At 38.2% G+C, this 16,427-nt stretch overlaps 1 protein-coding gene across 14 annotated transcripts in view; it reads left to right on the top strand.

The window, feature by feature from the left end:
• The window catches only part of LOC106830229 (tripartite motif-containing protein 5-like), a 48,747-nt gene that overhangs the window by 17,795 nt on the left and 14,525 nt on the right, over positions 1 to 16,427 (top strand). For 4 of the 14 annotated variants that reach the window (XR_011495833.1, XM_070490886.1, XM_070490889.1 and 1 more), the window contains one exon: positions 5 to 14,244. Coding sequence is in view for 3 of the 14 variants with exons in the window: in XM_070490889.1 (XP_070346990.1) it covers positions 5 to 32 (28 nt within the window). In the remaining 11 variants the exon portion in view is untranslated. Of the gene's footprint in view, positions 1 to 4; positions 14,245 to 16,427 lie in introns of those variants that run through there. The other 10 variants (XR_011495836.1, XR_011495841.1, XR_011495844.1 and 7 more) reach the window with 8 other exon arrangements.

Raw genomic sequence — 16,427 nt, forward strand, 5'->3', positions numbered from 1 at the left:
TTAGATACCACTGCATAGATACAACACTGTAATACATCTGAGACAAGAAGGAACAACACAGAAAAAGACCCTTCCTGCCTTCAAGACGACTTACTCTCGTTGGGCACAGGGCTGGATGAGGAGGGATACTCAATGACAGTATTATGCGATAACAAAGAAGGTAAAGGAAAAAATGCAATTTGTACAAAATGTGGAGGATTTCATTGCACTTGAAAAGCATCATGAGTTTATTTGTTGTTAGAACAAATTTTATTCCTATCCAAGAAACTGAAACTGTCAATATGGCTCAGCAATTATGTCTATATAATTTTCAGTTCCGGTCTCATAGATATGAGTGAGTCAGAAAGAGTTTACAGGCCAATATTAGCTTACTCTTCTGTGGGTTACAAACAATGCCAAAATAGCTGTGCTTTAATAGGAAAAACATCGACTTCCCAGCACCCTACATGTCTCACATCAGTTAACGTGTGAAGATTGGTGAGCTCTGCTGTCCTATCTGTCAGGGTCTCATGTTATGGAGCTTCCACTGTCTTGTAGCTACAACATCTGAAACATGTAGTCAGAACAAGAACACAGTAGATAATAGGACACAAAAGTATGTATTGGAAATGTAAAATGTTTAGGTCTGCTTTTGATGGATGGGTGAGAAAGGACCAAATGTTTCCCAAAGGAAGTGGAGAAAAGTGGACAAATTTTGGAGGTGTGAGTGTTACTCAGTGGAAGATTATTCGGGAGCAGCACCATCTATAAACCACTATGTTCTCACCTGCCTCTTACTTGCTGAGTAACGTGACACTGACACAGTTTTACTATGATTAGTCTCTGGAAACCTTCCTCTTCTGGCCTGTCTGAATGAAGACCAGAAACCTGTAATTAACTGATGGACTCGTGGAAGTATTTTCTCAATAGGCTCCCACTGAAGAATCTTTTTTAATTTTATTTTTACAATTCACAATGACAGCCACTAATACTCACTGTGCCAGCTTAATTTTAGAATGTTTATAACTGACTATTTTCCTCATCACACTCTGTGTTACAAGAGGCAGGTGCCAAACCTTTCTGGATCATTATTTTATTCCTAGTGACTTGCTTAGGATCTGAATATAGGATTAGCTTAAATAATAACAATAAGATTGAACTCTGAGTATTCAGGCAAACTGTAGAATGTATCATTGTAATTCACATTCTTCTTATTCAAATATTCTTGCTATACTAAACTAGGAGAGGAGTAAGATAGTGCAGGCCCTAGAGCATACTGAAGCATTACTCTCCACTAGTCCTACCTAGTGGTCTCTCATTGTTATTGTTTTAACGTTTCTATTCCGCTTCCTTTGTTTAATTTCCCCTTCTAAGAATTTAACCTTCATTTTTCACCCAGCTCCTGCGGGGGAACTCCTCTTGGTGAGCAGGGCTTTGCCTTGGTGAGTGAATTTTTACCACACATGCGCCTGATCTCTACCAAGTCAGGACTCATCCACTTTGGCTAAAGGTGTGTAGGGTAGATTCTGAGGGCAAAGAACAGTAGTCTTTGGGAGAAACAGATTGAATGTGTTTGGGTGAGGTTAATTTTGGTTCTGAAGTTTCTCTGGATTAAAAAAGGAGCCGTATTTTAGCTTTTCTGCTAAAGTGGCAGAAGAGGGGACATTGATTCTGAGAGAGGAGCAAGCTTTAAGAAAGAGAAGTTTAAAAAAGTAAAGATCCTTGTTTGTTTCTAGGAGGGACCACTATTTCTCCAGGCTGTTGCCTTTATCTTCTTCTTATTCTGTAGCTTTGATTTTCTACCCTGTGAAGATGAACCAGAATAGTTTATTTCAGAAGCAGAGAATTCCTTCCTCCTTCCCTCCAGAGAAGCCTGTGAGATGGAACCCTGTTTTCCCTCTTCACAAAAGCATAAGCTCTTGGTGAGAGCCCGCAGAGGGGAGAGCCCTTATGTGGATTCATGATGGAGAGAAGAGATCTTAGGGGCTCTGCCAGGATAAGACCTTCTTGAAGATAATCTTTTGTGCTACTAGTCCTGGTAAGTTCTAGGAAGGTGTTCACAATCTTCCTGTTAAATTATCAGTCCTTTGGCCAGCCTGATGAGACAGGTTGGATGACCAGATGCTTCCCATCTCCGCAACTCCTCTCTGGTCACTTGTCTCTCCGGAGTTCCAGGCACAGGGAATTTGTTCTCCACTGAGGGCCATGGTTTACTCTTACTTGAGTAGTGCCCCATGACCTTCAGGTGAGAGGTCTTGCTAAGAACTTATTCTTCATAATCTTAGAAAGACCTGGACAAGATGGTATATATTAATTGTCTACTCAGTGACTAGTACAGGGCCCAATAAAGAGGAGGCAATGAATTTAAATAAATTTTAATATGTTTGATTAAATTCACAAAAAGAATAGTTTACAGCTGTCGAAAAAAATTGTATTAACATCTACTGAACTTACACTAAAAGTAAGCACCCACAAAAGATTATAGGGCTCAGGGGAGAGAAAGTAAATAAACAGTAAAAGAGTAATGTAATATGCAAAAAGATGAAACTCACTATGGCACAAAAACACAACAAAGAAACAATAATATTAGTAAGCCAAATGGGCAGTGATGGGGCAAAAGATCTACATGCTCTGGGAAAGGGTTTTGCAATTTTAAATAGATTTCAGAATAAGTCTCAATGTGGGAAGGTGACTTAGAGAAGAGTCTTCAAAAAAAATGATGTGTACAAAATATATTTTTATCCAGAGTGATTAAGGAACATAAAGGCAGCCAGTGTGGTTTGAGGAGGAGGAGGTGGGGTGAGAAGAATGAGCCCATAGCAGGGGATGTATAACGTGAACTTCAGTAGACCACAATAAAGAAGGACTCACATGGAATGACATGACTTTGATCAGAGACGTGACAAGATTGATGTATATGTTTAAAAATCATTCTGGCTGTTGATGTGAACAGTGATGAGAGCTCACTGTGTGACCCAATGACAGTATTGGAGAGACAGTGGGGAAACTATTCCTTGAATATGGTTAAAAGACTTCAGTGAATGAGACCTAATTTGAAGAAAATGCTATAGGATTTTGTGATGAACTGACTGTGAGAAAAAGGGACTAGATTTAGGTTAGCTATATGAAGATGGCCTCTATTGCCAAATGACTTATTTGCAACTAATTGCCCTGGGAGCTAGAGTGCTTAGGGACAGGGTCATTACTGTGGGGCAGATTAAACCCTGTACTTTAAGGGAAGGTGGAAGAGGGATCGCTCAGCACAGAGGAATAGAGGAGGAGTTGTCATGTTTCTGACTTTTCTCAGGTCTCTGGATGCCAAGAACAGGTCCACCTTCCCATTGACAGTTCCTGAAAGAGTAACAGGAGAAGTTTCAAGGATATTGGATAAACACCTGACAGGACTTTTTATCTGCATTGTGGAGACCATTTCATTTTTCTTATCTAAACTGTACAGATACAGAAAGCCTCTGGGCAGACCATCTGGATAGAGTGAGATAAGGAAACTCAGGATCTAGTTGTTCCTTACCTTACTGTAGAACTCCTACATTGCACCGTCTCCAAAGGAGAGCATACATTTTGTCTCTGTGTCTGTCTGTTGTCTGTCTGTCTGCATTAGGTGGGAGGTTTTTTTTTTTAATGATGTAAAGCGTCTTCAATGATAGAATGGAGAATGGATGAATAAAGGAAAAATAAGCACTTGTCTTATTTTCTAGAGGTTCCATAAAAAAATGTACCACAAACACATGGCTTAAATAAAATTTATTTTCTCACAATTCTGGAGGCTAAAAATATAAGATGAAAGGTATTGGCAGGATCGGTTCTTTCTGAGGGTTTCATAGGAAGGATCTGTTCCATGTCTTTTTGCTAGCTTCTGGAAGTTTGCTGGAAATATTTGGTGTTCCTCTATTTGTAGATGCATCACCCTGATCTCTGCTTTTATCTTCACATGGTTTCTCCATGTGTGCATGTCTGTCTCTGTCCAAATATCAACTTTTTATAAAGACACAGTCATGCTAAATTTAGACCCACCTTAATGACTTCATTTTAACGTGATCATCTGCAAAGACAAGATTTCCAATTAAAGTTTCATTCACATATATTTGGGATTAGAACTTCAACATCTTTTTTGGGGAAGAGAATTCAACTGTAATAGCTCTCAATGTGTTTGTAACAAGAAACTTGTACAGAAGAGAGATCTCTGTGAGCACCATGGAGAAAAACTCCATTTCTTCTGTAAGGATGACAAGAAGTCCATTTGTAGGCTTTGTGTAGTTGTCTCTAGAGCACCAGGGTCACCAAATATTCTTTATGGAGGAGGCGGTCATGGAAAAGCAGATGGGCTCCAGGGTGGAGAAAGATAGGGCAGAATGTTGTCTAAAGTGAAACCGTCACTTTTTTTATCCGACTGAGCCCTGCAATCTTTCCATACCCCTTGCTCGGCTCTGAGGCATGAAGGACATTTCTGTGCATTCATCCATTTGCTTCAAAAATAAGCCTAAACTAGAAACTCAGCACAGAGAATTTGGATGAGTGGAGAATTGCTTCCCAAAGTAAGTTCTGATTTTCCCCCTGACCAGAAGGTTTTTTTGGGAACATGGGTGGTTGGATGTGGGAAAAGCATCAATGAGGAGAAAGGACTTTCCTGGCTCCATGATCAGTTCTTCTAGGGAAGAGAGACACAGGCTATTCCTGATGAAGGTTCATAACTTGCATCTCCCTGGGTTAAGGAATACATTCACCCCCTCAGATTTTTGTCTACATCTTAGATTCTAAATGCTGGGCTCATTTCTGTAAACTTTAGTCTCTTCTGAGCTGGGCTTGATTCCTTCTCCATTTGTCCAGGTGCTGAGAAAGCTCATAACTTGACTCTGATGATTCCTTTCTCACAACAGAAGCTCCAGGAAGCTCTGAAGAAGCTGAGGAAGCTGAGGAGTTGGAAGCTGACGTCAGAAAAGAGAGCTACTGGAAGGCAGGAAGAGGTTTTTCCTGAGGGAGTCTGGAGACAGGAAACTGGGCAGCACCTTGGTCCAATCACACGGAGTCCCATTTTCTTTGTTACCTCAGAATTAATGAGTCAGAAAGACATTTGATTAGTCTTCATTTCATTCCTTATTTGTTGAGGGTTCAGGGCTAGATAGTAGATATATCACAAGTGAATCCAAATATTTGGAAGCAAAGGCATAGAGGGAAGCAATATAAAAATGACTCGTGAATCCCATGTCCCATTTCCATCATCAACTTTGAGGCTCGGATACTCCCAGAACACACGTTGAGAAAGGCCCAGCTTTCCTTGTTTAGGAAGTGTGGGTGGAGGGGTTTAATGCACAGTGTAGCATGATCATCCAGGACAGGTCTCTGCCATCCAAGCCTCCTCCAGGTATCAGTTTGTGTCTCAGGATGGGCCTTGATGAAGTAGACTTGAATATATCGCTTTGGGAGGAGCTCAAGGGGAGACAGGAGGAAAAATGTCTTTCCTAGGAAACGCTCACCAATTTCACCTCCTATCCCTTTGAAAACTCCCTGAGGAAAGTAGTTCTTGTCTTGGCTCCCAGGCGCATACGAAGTAGGCTGTCAGCCAGAAAGACTGAAGGCCTCTTTCTCTTTTCATCCCCAAAGCATCATATGCAGACTGAGAGAGGATTCTGAAAGGGTTTAATGTAATGAGAGGCATCCTGGACAGTCTGAAGCAAAGGAGCTGCAAAACACGGAGGAAGATGAGGTGACTCTGCTGGATAATTTGGTAGCAGCTAAAGACCAGTCGGTCCAGCAGAGTCAGTACATGAGAGACTTCATGTCATATCTGGAGCCTCAGATGTAGAGATCATCAATAGACACAGCACAGGTAAGACTCAGGATGGAGGTCCTACCCGTGACATTCCAGGGAAAACACAGAGACTAGCTTTTTTTCCCTTCTGGGTCCATGAACTTTCCTCCTCCTAGTGACGTTAAAAAGTTCCTTTGGCCCTCCATTGCCTCTTCTGTGTCATTTGTTTCAAGAGTCATAGGAGTAATTCAATGTACAAATGGTAAGGAAAAATTCTATCATTAACTTATCAAAGGCTGTGCAATTATTTGGAGAAATGATTGTTCATAGGCTCCTATTAGCATTTGTGAGGACTCTCCTCACTAAGCTTAGTTATAAATAAGCAAACAACATGAATTTTTGCTTATGTTTGATTTTTGTTGTTGTTGAGGAGGGAAAATGTAAGCCTAGACTGTGTAATACCTGAGTGAGGGATGTACATGTATGAATAAGTGTGAGTGCTTTGTGTGTGTGTGTGTTTGTTGGGGCAAGAATGTGGGGGCAAACGTATAGAGACTTTTTGAAGGAATTGTACCTACATGAATGTTAAAATTTTTTCTGTGGCATTATCATTGTGACTGTGATCTTAAGCTGTGAATTACGTTGAGAGATTCAGGAAATTTCAAGTTTTCTCTGCTTGACTTTTTGCCATTCTCCTTTGCCAGCTGAACAAGAATTTCTTTCTTTAACTTTTGCTGCAATACTTGGTAATTAATTTTCATCTGCTGAGTCTTTACCTCTGCCTTAAAAAAAAGAAAACTCTTCATATTTCTTGAGGAATAATTTACATATCGTGAAGTTCAGCTATGTTAAGTGTTCAACAAGGATCTTTAGTAAATATATTGAGTTGTTAAACCATGAACAAATTTAGTTCAACATTTCTTAAACAGACTCTCCCTTCCTCCACCAAATTATTTTGGCACCTCTGTCAAAAATCAGTTTACTCTAAATGTAAGTATTTATATCTGGATTATCAATCTGTTACATGGATCTATATGTCTATTCTTTCACTAATATTTTAAACTTTTGATTACTGTGGCTCCATAAAAAATTTTGAGATTGGTTAGCATAAGTCTTACAACTAGGTTCTTATTTTTCAAAATTGTTTGAAAATAATTTGAAGGAGTTATATACAATTCTATTTCAAAACAATTCTATTCTAAGTCAGTTGTTCTCTGTAGGGACAGTTTTAACCATGCCTACCCCAGAGAACATTTGGAGAATGTTACTGACATCTAGTGGGTAGAAGCCAGAGATGCTGCTAATTCTCCTACAATGCACTTGGCCAACTCCATGACAAAAAGTTATCTGTGCCAGAATACCAGTAGTGCCAAAGTTGAGAAATTCTGCCCTGGGTTCTTTGACTTTTCCATGGACATTTTGAGATATTTTGTTAATTTTTGTTTAAAAGCCTATTGGATTTTGATAGGCATTGTGTGGAATTTAAAGAACAATTTGAGGAATATTGTCATCTTTACAATACAAAATCTCTCCATTATTTAGTTTCTCTTTAAACTTTATCAGCAGTATTTTGTTTCCAGCACAGAAGTCTTTTATTTATTTTCTTCAATTTTTGAGTTGTTTCTTTTATAAGTAAACATCAATTTCTTGTTGGATTTTTTCATTACTACTAATCAAAAATACACTAGATTTTTATATTGATCTTGTATTTCACCATATTCCTAAACACTTTTGTTAGTTTTAGTCATTTATGTGTGTGTGTGTGTGTGTGTGCGTGCATGTATTCCTTGAGATTTTCTACATACTAGATCATGTCGTATGTAAATAAATCCAATTTTATTTATTTTCCAGGCTGGGCATTTTAATTTCTTTTACTTCCTCCATTTTTTTCTTCTGTTTTTCAGCTGTTTCTTATCTGATCTAATAAATTATTCTTATTTTATTCTCTTCAACATTCTTTATTTCATGTTTATGAATGTGGCATTTTTCCCTTTCAGAACTAGATAGCCAGAAGTAATACTCAGTTGTCCAGGGAAAACCAAGTAATAACTGGGAATGACACTGACTCAGGAAAACTATAAGCTCAGAAATAACATACCACTGTGATCATTCAGTTCACCTGATCAGTTATTGCTGGAGCCAGATAGATTACTGGGTATTTCATTTATTTGATTTGCCACAATCTGCTATCATCTTTTTCTAATCAAGCCTGCTTGATTTTGTATTTGGTCATTTGAAATAAACACAATGCTGAGTAATTTGTGAATGATTCCCTGTATTTGTTGGGCTGCAAATGGAAGACGGAAGCGAGGCAGCTCTCACACAATCACTTGTTGCACAGTGGGACTGTTGACTTTGCATGTGGCTATTTTGTTTAGCCTTTAGTAATGACCCATAGGACTGAGGAGTTTCAGGTAAAGTTGCTAAGAAAGGCTCATTTGCTTTGTAACAAAGTCCAGCTTCTCTATTCTCAGCTAAAGTTAGTTCCAGCAAAGTCAGAGTGGATGAAAGTAAAGCGTGAGTTATGACTGGGACTAATGAAGAGCCAGAGACTGAGACAGCAGTCATACAAAGGTCAAATGGTAAACTTCCTACCTGAGATAGGGCACAAGAATATCACTATTAATGCCTATTCATTGGAATGCAGATTAGGGAAGGGGCCCAATAAACTGTGTTGAATTAACTCTAGGATAATGTCCTCATGCTAACAAATAAGCTAAACTCTTAGATACAAATCTGTAGAACTGGAAGAGATCTCTAGTTTTGTTATGAGCTCCTATAATTGGCCATAAAAAAGGCAAAATCATACAAAATTTTAAGGAAGTAGTTGGGAAAAATAAATCACAATCGTGGGAAATGATGTCTGTGCTTGTTCCATTTCTGAGGCAATATGGGACTTTAATACGCAATCTGCGAGTCTGTATGTATTGGAAAGAAATAGTTACATAATGGACATTCTCTACGATTTTCCTCTTTGGCCAATTAAGAAACTTTTTGAGTTTTGGCTCTTCTTCAAATTGTTATAATGTGTGATGGGCTTGTGGTGTTTACCCTCCATGACTTTGCCAAGTGTGAGTTCAGACGACAGTTTCTCTGTTATCTGGACTGTTTATTTGGCAATGTTTGGAATGGGTCATTTTGTCATATATACATTGGCTGCTAGACCATGAGAGGCTGCTTTCAGACAATAAGGATGAAAATGACAGAAATGCTGGTCTTGAGTGTAGATTTGAATGGTAGATGAGAGTTTCGATCTTCCACCCTATAAAAGGGCTCATGTCCATTTCTAGTAGCTTTGTTGAGATATAATTCACACATCATAGCATTCATTCATTTAAAGTGTAAAATTCAATGATGTTTGGTATATTACATTGTTAAATTTTTAAAACAATTGTTATAAAACATGTATGATAAAATTTGTCATTTCAGCCATTTTAAAGTGTATGCTTCAGGGGTATTAATTACATTTACAGTGTTTTGCAGAAATCACCACTACTTATTTCTAAAAATTTTTCATCACCCCAAGCAGAAACTCTGTAGCCATTACGTAATAACTTCCCATCCCCATTGCCCCTGACCCCAGTTCCTAATAATCACTAATCTACTTTCTGCTTCTGTGAACTTCCCTGTTCTAGGTGGAATAAGTGGAATCACACAATATTGCTCCTTTTGTGTCTGTACTTTTTCATTTAGTACAATATTTTTAAGCTTCATCCATGTTGTAGTACGTATCAGAACTCCATTCCTTTTAATGACTGAACAATATTCCATTGTGTGTATGCACTACCTTTTGTTTATCTATTCATCTGTTGATGGACATTGATTGTTTCCACCTGTTGGCTATTGTGAATAATGCTGCAATGAACATTTGCATAAAAGTATCTGTTTGAGTCTCTGCTTTCAATTCCTTTGTGTATATACCTTAGAGTGGAATTGATGGATCATAATACTAAGTGTTTAGCTTTTTGAGGAAGCGTAAAACTGTTTTCCATAGTGGCTGCATCATTTTACATTTATATCAGCAATGTACAAGTCTTCCAGTTTCTGCATATCCTCACCAATACTTATTATTATTATTGTTTTGAGGAAGATTAGCCCTGAGCTAACATGTGCTGTCAATACTCATCTTTTTTGCTGAGGAAGCTTGGCCCTGAACTAACATTTGTGCCAACTGCCTCTATTTTATATGTGGGATGCCTGCCACAGCATGGCTTGATAAGCAGTGCGTAGGTCCACACCCAGGATTCAAATCTGCAAACCCTTGGGTCCCGGAAGCAGAGCACATGGAATTAACTGCTGTGTCACCAGGCCGGCCCCAATACTTAGTAATTTTTAGGAATTTTTTGCCATTCTAAAGTGTGTGCAGTGTTATCTCATTGTGGTTTTGATTTGCGTTTCCCTAGTGACCAATAATGCTGAGCATCTTTTCATGTGTTTATTGGCAGTTTATATATTTTTGGAGAAATATCTATTCAAATATTTTCTCCATGTTTTGAATTGAGTCTTTTTTTGTTGTTGCTGAGTTGTAGGAGTTCTTTGCATATTCTGTATATTAATATCTTATTAGACATATGATTTGAAAATATTTTCTCCCTTTCTGTTCATTTTCTCTTCACTTTCTTCAGAGTGTCCCTTGATGTACAAAAGTTTTTAATTTTGGTGAGGTCCATTTATTTTTCTTTTATTGCCTGTGTTTTTTATGTCACATCCAAGAAATTATTACCCAATCAAATTTCATGAAGAGCTTTTTCTATGTTCTCTTCCAGCACTTTTATAGTGTTAGATCTTAAGTTTAGACCTTTAATTGATTTTAAGCAATAATTTGTATATGATGTAAGTCATCCATTTTTAATATTATTGTAACCATTGTAATATACGTAGCCACATTTTGGAAATAATTTGGTGGAAAGTGTGAGAAAGCGGCGGTCAGCTAAGAATGGACTGCATGGGACTTTTGTTTGTCTGTACAACCTTAATTCAAAATCTTTCTTTTGGTAACAACCTCTTGGATTGCCCTTTGTGGAACCATCTCCACCTTCAGTCCATGTAGTTGATTAAGTTTGCTAAAATCAGTAGCATTCAGTAGGTATATGTTTCTCAATTCTAGGTAAATCAGCAAATCTGATTCCTATATGCTTACCAATGACACAGTGATTATTGTAATCATTGATCCAATTCAAGTCAATGATTTCTATGCCTTAGAATTTTACTGTCATGACTAGAAAGACAAATTATCTTTTCTGTCAGGTATATATCAGAGATTTTCATTTAGATCAAGACATTCAAGTTGATGCCACGTACAGTCTGAAAAGAAAGTCAACATAGCAGGTAGAAAATAAAATTTTGATAAGAAAGAACAGATTCTGTTGACAAGTTTTTCACTTAAAAACGTGGCTATTACTAAAGTTCTACCTCCCCCTTGAATTTCTTCTTCCTTGTTTTAAATGTAAGTCAGTTTTCACTGAGTTTTTGTCATATACAATAAAAACAAAAAAAGCCTGTTACAGAAATTGTCTTTTTCTGAAGATGTAGAGCCAACTTGTGGCCAAGTCTTTGGTATAAAACACGTTAGGCTGGAGATTGGGAAACCAAAGATATTGCTACATTTCTCTTCAGAAAAATAAAGCAAATAATGAATATAATGGGAAAAAGAAGATGGCTAAAATAGGTTGAGGATATGGACTGAATTGCTTAATACAATTTAGGAATACAGGGTAAGGTACTGTAATTTCTAAGACAGTGACTGAGGGGATAATAGTAACATTCTGGACAATTGCATGTGAATGGTCAGGAAACAGCATGTTACACTTTAGAATTTCTTAGATGCTGATTCCTGTTGCTTATTTAATACTTAAAAATTGATGAGATCATCTATAGCTAATGTGTAGGAGGTGTATGGAGTGAGTAGAGGGAGGCCAGAGAAACAATTATTTGAAGTGCTCATTTGATTGTACCTGCAGTAAAAGAACATACACTTCTTGAGGACTGTTATTAACTGCTCATCTTTGAATCCCCAGAGCCTGGAATGATGTCTGGCAAGTAGTAGATTTCACCTGTATTTGTCTCTGGAATAAATAGAAGCATAATGAGTTCTTCTCATAAATGTATTTAAAACATAAGTAGTCCTCTTCTCTTTGTTTTAAATATATCCCATCTCCAGATGCTTGAAGCATCTTTATAACATCCTCACATGAGTCCTCAAGGATCGTTGGTCTGGGTATTATGTCTGCATTTTGTGCCGCATATTCTGACCGTCTATTTTTTCACATCAAATCAAAGAGTACTGGGGGTGTGAGGAAGAAGGTGGGTAAAACTTTGTAGAGTAGGAGGGCTTATCATTCCTTTGAGGGATGCCACAAAAAATATGACATGAGTACTTAAATTTGAATTTCAGATAAATAGCACATCATTTTTTAGTAGAAGGGTATCTTAAATATTTTGGGGGTCATACTTATACTAAAAAAAATTTGTTATTTATCCAAAATTTAACTAGTGATTTTTATTTTGTAAATCTAGCAATTCTATCCTTGACTCATGTTTCCTCTCTTCTCCCTAGGATGTTATTAACGTCATAAGAAGGAATGTTTGCAAAATCAGATCTGTCTTGTGTGAAGACAGAATTGTAGCCATGGTGTTATCTGGAGATCAATCATCATTTTAAAATAATCACAGTGCTGGGAAATTTGAGTATGATATTGTTTCAAATTGCTCATCACAGATGAAAGTTGTCAATGATAGGAAATTTGAGTGGTGAGAGATCACAGAATTAGGGCCAATAGAAGCATTAGAAATGAGGGGTTGCTGTATCAGAACTCCATAACTTCACTCATTTTAGCCAAACCCCATCTCTGCCTCACCTCTTTTTTCCATATTTCTTAGATGCATGTCTTATCCCAAGGAGGAACCTGTCCTCTTTATCTGCCAAGCCCAAATTTTCTACAAGGATAACTCCTTTACATTTATTTTTCTTCCTGAGAATAGAAGAAACAAGGTCTTTGAAGGTAGTTTTTCTTTGATTTCCAAAAAAGAAAAATAGATTCAAGTCTCAGGGAATAGTGGCTTTGGTCCTGGTGCCAATAATTAACTTCTTCTTGCTCACACACTTTAGCATCATGTAGGAAAAATGGTTTTCTTGTGTCTAAAGTCGACTACCCACCTGGCAGCATCAAAGTCTCCCCAAACACATGAAATTCAGACCACTATTAATTTGGTTATCATAACTTCTGCTTTTCCAAATGTTTGTAATTTTTCCCCTGAGAATTTGACCTCGAATGTTAATCTCTGGGCATCTGTGCTGGACTAACAGGCTCAGGAGACCCTTCAGACTTTCAACACAGGAGCCCTACACTTGATAACCTAAACCCCTCAGTAGCCAAGTTCTGGAGCCTCTCTACTGACCATCTGACTGGGACCTCACATCTCTGGCCTCCTCCGGGTGGACCCACTGAGATGGCAGTGACTTTTCCATGTATCAAACACTTTTTTAGAGGGATAAAATACCTTTTAAAGGCATCATTATTTCACCTAATTTTATATTATTTTTAGGAAGTAGAGAGTATAGGGTTAATTTCCCCATTGTAGAAGGAAGACCATGAGTTTCTTTAAGGTGAAAACCTTCCCAAGATCACACAGGGGGTAAATAGAAAGCTAGGCATGAGCATATTTCTTCTGGTTGCAGTGTCAGGGCTCTCATCTCTCCTCTCCTCAGGCTCTTCAGTGAAGAGGATTTAAGTGCATCAATGGAGTGATAGGTATGGCAGACAGTTGTCTTGGAGAGACACAAGGTCATAAGTGCAGGAAGATTAATTTTGTCTTCTCAAGAGGTGAGACCTGGACATGTAAAAAGTCAAAAATTGTTTCCAAGAAACTGAAGTGTGAATCCTGAGTCCCAGACCTGAGCAGGATGCAGTAAGTATTTAAAGGTGAGGAGAGCCAGGGGAATGGTGTGAGTGTGGGATTCTTGTAGGATCAGGGCAAAATGGGGGAGTGGATGTCATTTCTAGATGTGAGTAAAAGCAAAGAAGTAGACCTTACAAGGAGAGAGAGATCCTGTGCCGAAGATGTGATCAGATCTAAGCTGGAATGATAGGTGTCTGCTTTGTCCTCTCATTCACCAGTTCATAGCCACACAGGGCTTGCCTCCTCTGTCTGCACACTCGAGAATAGCTAGGTAGCAGGGTTTACTCCTTTGTTTCTAACAACATCATTGTACCTTTTGTCATTTCAAAGCTGACAGAATTCTAAGGCTACTGGGGTGGAAGAAGTTACAAGGTCTTCAATTCTCCATGTTCTGATCCCTTTTCAGAAGTTATGGTTACTACTAGATCCCATGATCTTAACTTCACATGTTCTCCCGCCAACATGCATTCATACAACAGTTCGTAAGTGTCCTGCTCATCTCTGACCCACCAATGCAAGTTTCTCCCAGTCAAATCCCAATATTGCTCCTCACAATGTCACAAGACACCTGTTCTGTGTCCCTTGCCTGACCCTGTAATTTTTCCTACAGTTGGATGTGATGCTGAATCCAGTCAACACGATTTTGGATATTGTGGTATCTGCAGATCAGAGCCTAATGGGTTTTTTGCACCTTTTTCTCTTTAGGAATATATATCCATGTGATTTTTCTGCTTTCAGTGTCTTGGGCCACCAGTGTCTCTCCTTAGGGAAATATCACAGGGAAGTAGACGTGTCTGAAGATTGCCTGGATCCTGGGGTATACAGTAAAACAAGTAACCTCAATACAAAAAACTGTTCTGAGTTTGTCTTCAACACAAAAGTAAATTGTCCAGATGTTTACTCCAGGTACAGACCTCAATATAGCTACTGGGTTATAGGGTTACAGAAGGAATCTAAGCCCAATGCCTTGAGGACTCTTCCACCTCTGATCTCAAGGTCTTGAATTTTTCCATGGCTGTTTCTCCTCATTGTTTTGGAGTTTTCCTAGACTATGGAGCAGGCTCTGTCTCATTTTTCAATGTCACAAAGCATGGGTCACTGATTTACAAATTCTCTAAATGTCAGTTTTTGAAGCCTGTTTATCCATATTTCAATCCTTCGAACTGTACAGCTCCCAAGACTTTGCCCACTGAGCTCCTGAATCTTCTTTTCCCCTCACCCACTTCTTAAGGTGCCCCTTGTCCTGGGTTTCATCTCTATACGTGAGCTCATCTGCGCCACTTAGACCATCTCTTCTTTGCTGTCTCCATTTTTTCTTTAGAACTTTTACTAATCCTTGGGATGCACAGTGTACCTGTGTTGACTTAGGAGAGATACTTATTTGTCACTTACCCTTTTTATCCTCTCAAAGAAATATGTCTAATCTCTCCTAAAGACAGAGGAGTATTCATATAACATGTTTGCCCTCTCATATCTCCATATTTCCCTTTATCAGTCATCTGAAAAGACATGGCAAAGCCTCTCTGCCACCATGCATGCTATCTAGGACAGTCCATAATCTCCCCACACCCACCACTACCAACTAAGGAGTCTTTGTGTGTATGTCCATATGTTGGCCAGGATATACCTGGTATCAGAGAGTCAAGGAAAGGAAAATATAGGCAATATATGTACCCAGAGTGAAGATTGTATGTAAAGAGTGTTTGAGTTCCAATCTTGTCTCTTCTTTCACAAGATGTGTAGTCACAAATAAATTCTGGATTTCTTATTCCTAAAATACAAATTACAATTTAAAACTGAACATAACTCTTAGATTGTTGTGTGAAACTAAATGTCACTCAATGTAAAGTAACTATTTAAGTGTCCTGCACAATATAATCAATATTTTCTCTCACGGTTACTGAAAAGTATATGCTGCGTCAATGTCCTGTGAAATAGATCTGTGCCCTTCAGAGGAACGCTAATCGATTCTACTGAAGTCTCAATTCCCAAGGATCTAGATCATTCCAATTTCCTGTCTTGTTCTATAGAACTTTTTATACCAAGGCTGGAACTGTTTTTAAGGCCCTTTATTGGAAATGAGTCCAGGAAGTGCTAAACTTTGAGAGTCCAAAATCTGTCTAGCAGACGAAGCCATGTCTAGAGATACTAGTTCTTAAAAGGGACATGATTATGGTGTTTAGGCCTTTTCCTTGTGGCAAAACACTTGAGTATACACAATATATAAAATCTTATGTGCTTTTCTTTTCTTTTTTACCCCGTTTCAAATTCAGGATGAGAAAGATACTTACGTAGGTTAGCAAAGGTATAAATTTTCTTAGATAAGTATGCATTATAAACTAGGGCAGCCTGCTGCACAGAGTCCACATCAAGATATAGAGTGGTAATAACTTGTCCCAGTAGAATGAAAAAGAAAGAACTTGGCCCAGGAATAGTACATATATACACACTCACACTTACACATGCAAGTATACATAGGTATATATATTTATAAAATTGTGCATATAAATATATATACATAGAGTATATTTATCATAGTTAATCTTCAAAAATGTCATATGAAAAAGGAATTCTTATCAAATAGTTAAAAGAGTATATAATCTTATGAGGTATTCCCCAATGTCCCATGGCTAAAGAGCGAAGAAGGCAGGATTAACTCAGGCTGGGTTTCTCCAGCACAGGTGCCATGACTACAGTACAGCCCTTAAGGAAAAGTAGGAGCCAGATGCCCTAGGATGTGGGTAGGAGGGAGAATCCAGAGGATACTCATCTCCAGAAGCAG

The sequence above is a fragment of the Equus asinus genome, chromosome 20, assembly GCF_041296235.1.
Source record: "Equus asinus isolate D_3611 breed Donkey chromosome 20, EquAss-T2T_v2, whole genome shotgun sequence".
Taxonomy (NCBI): domain Eukaryota; kingdom Metazoa; phylum Chordata; class Mammalia; order Perissodactyla; family Equidae; genus Equus; species Equus asinus.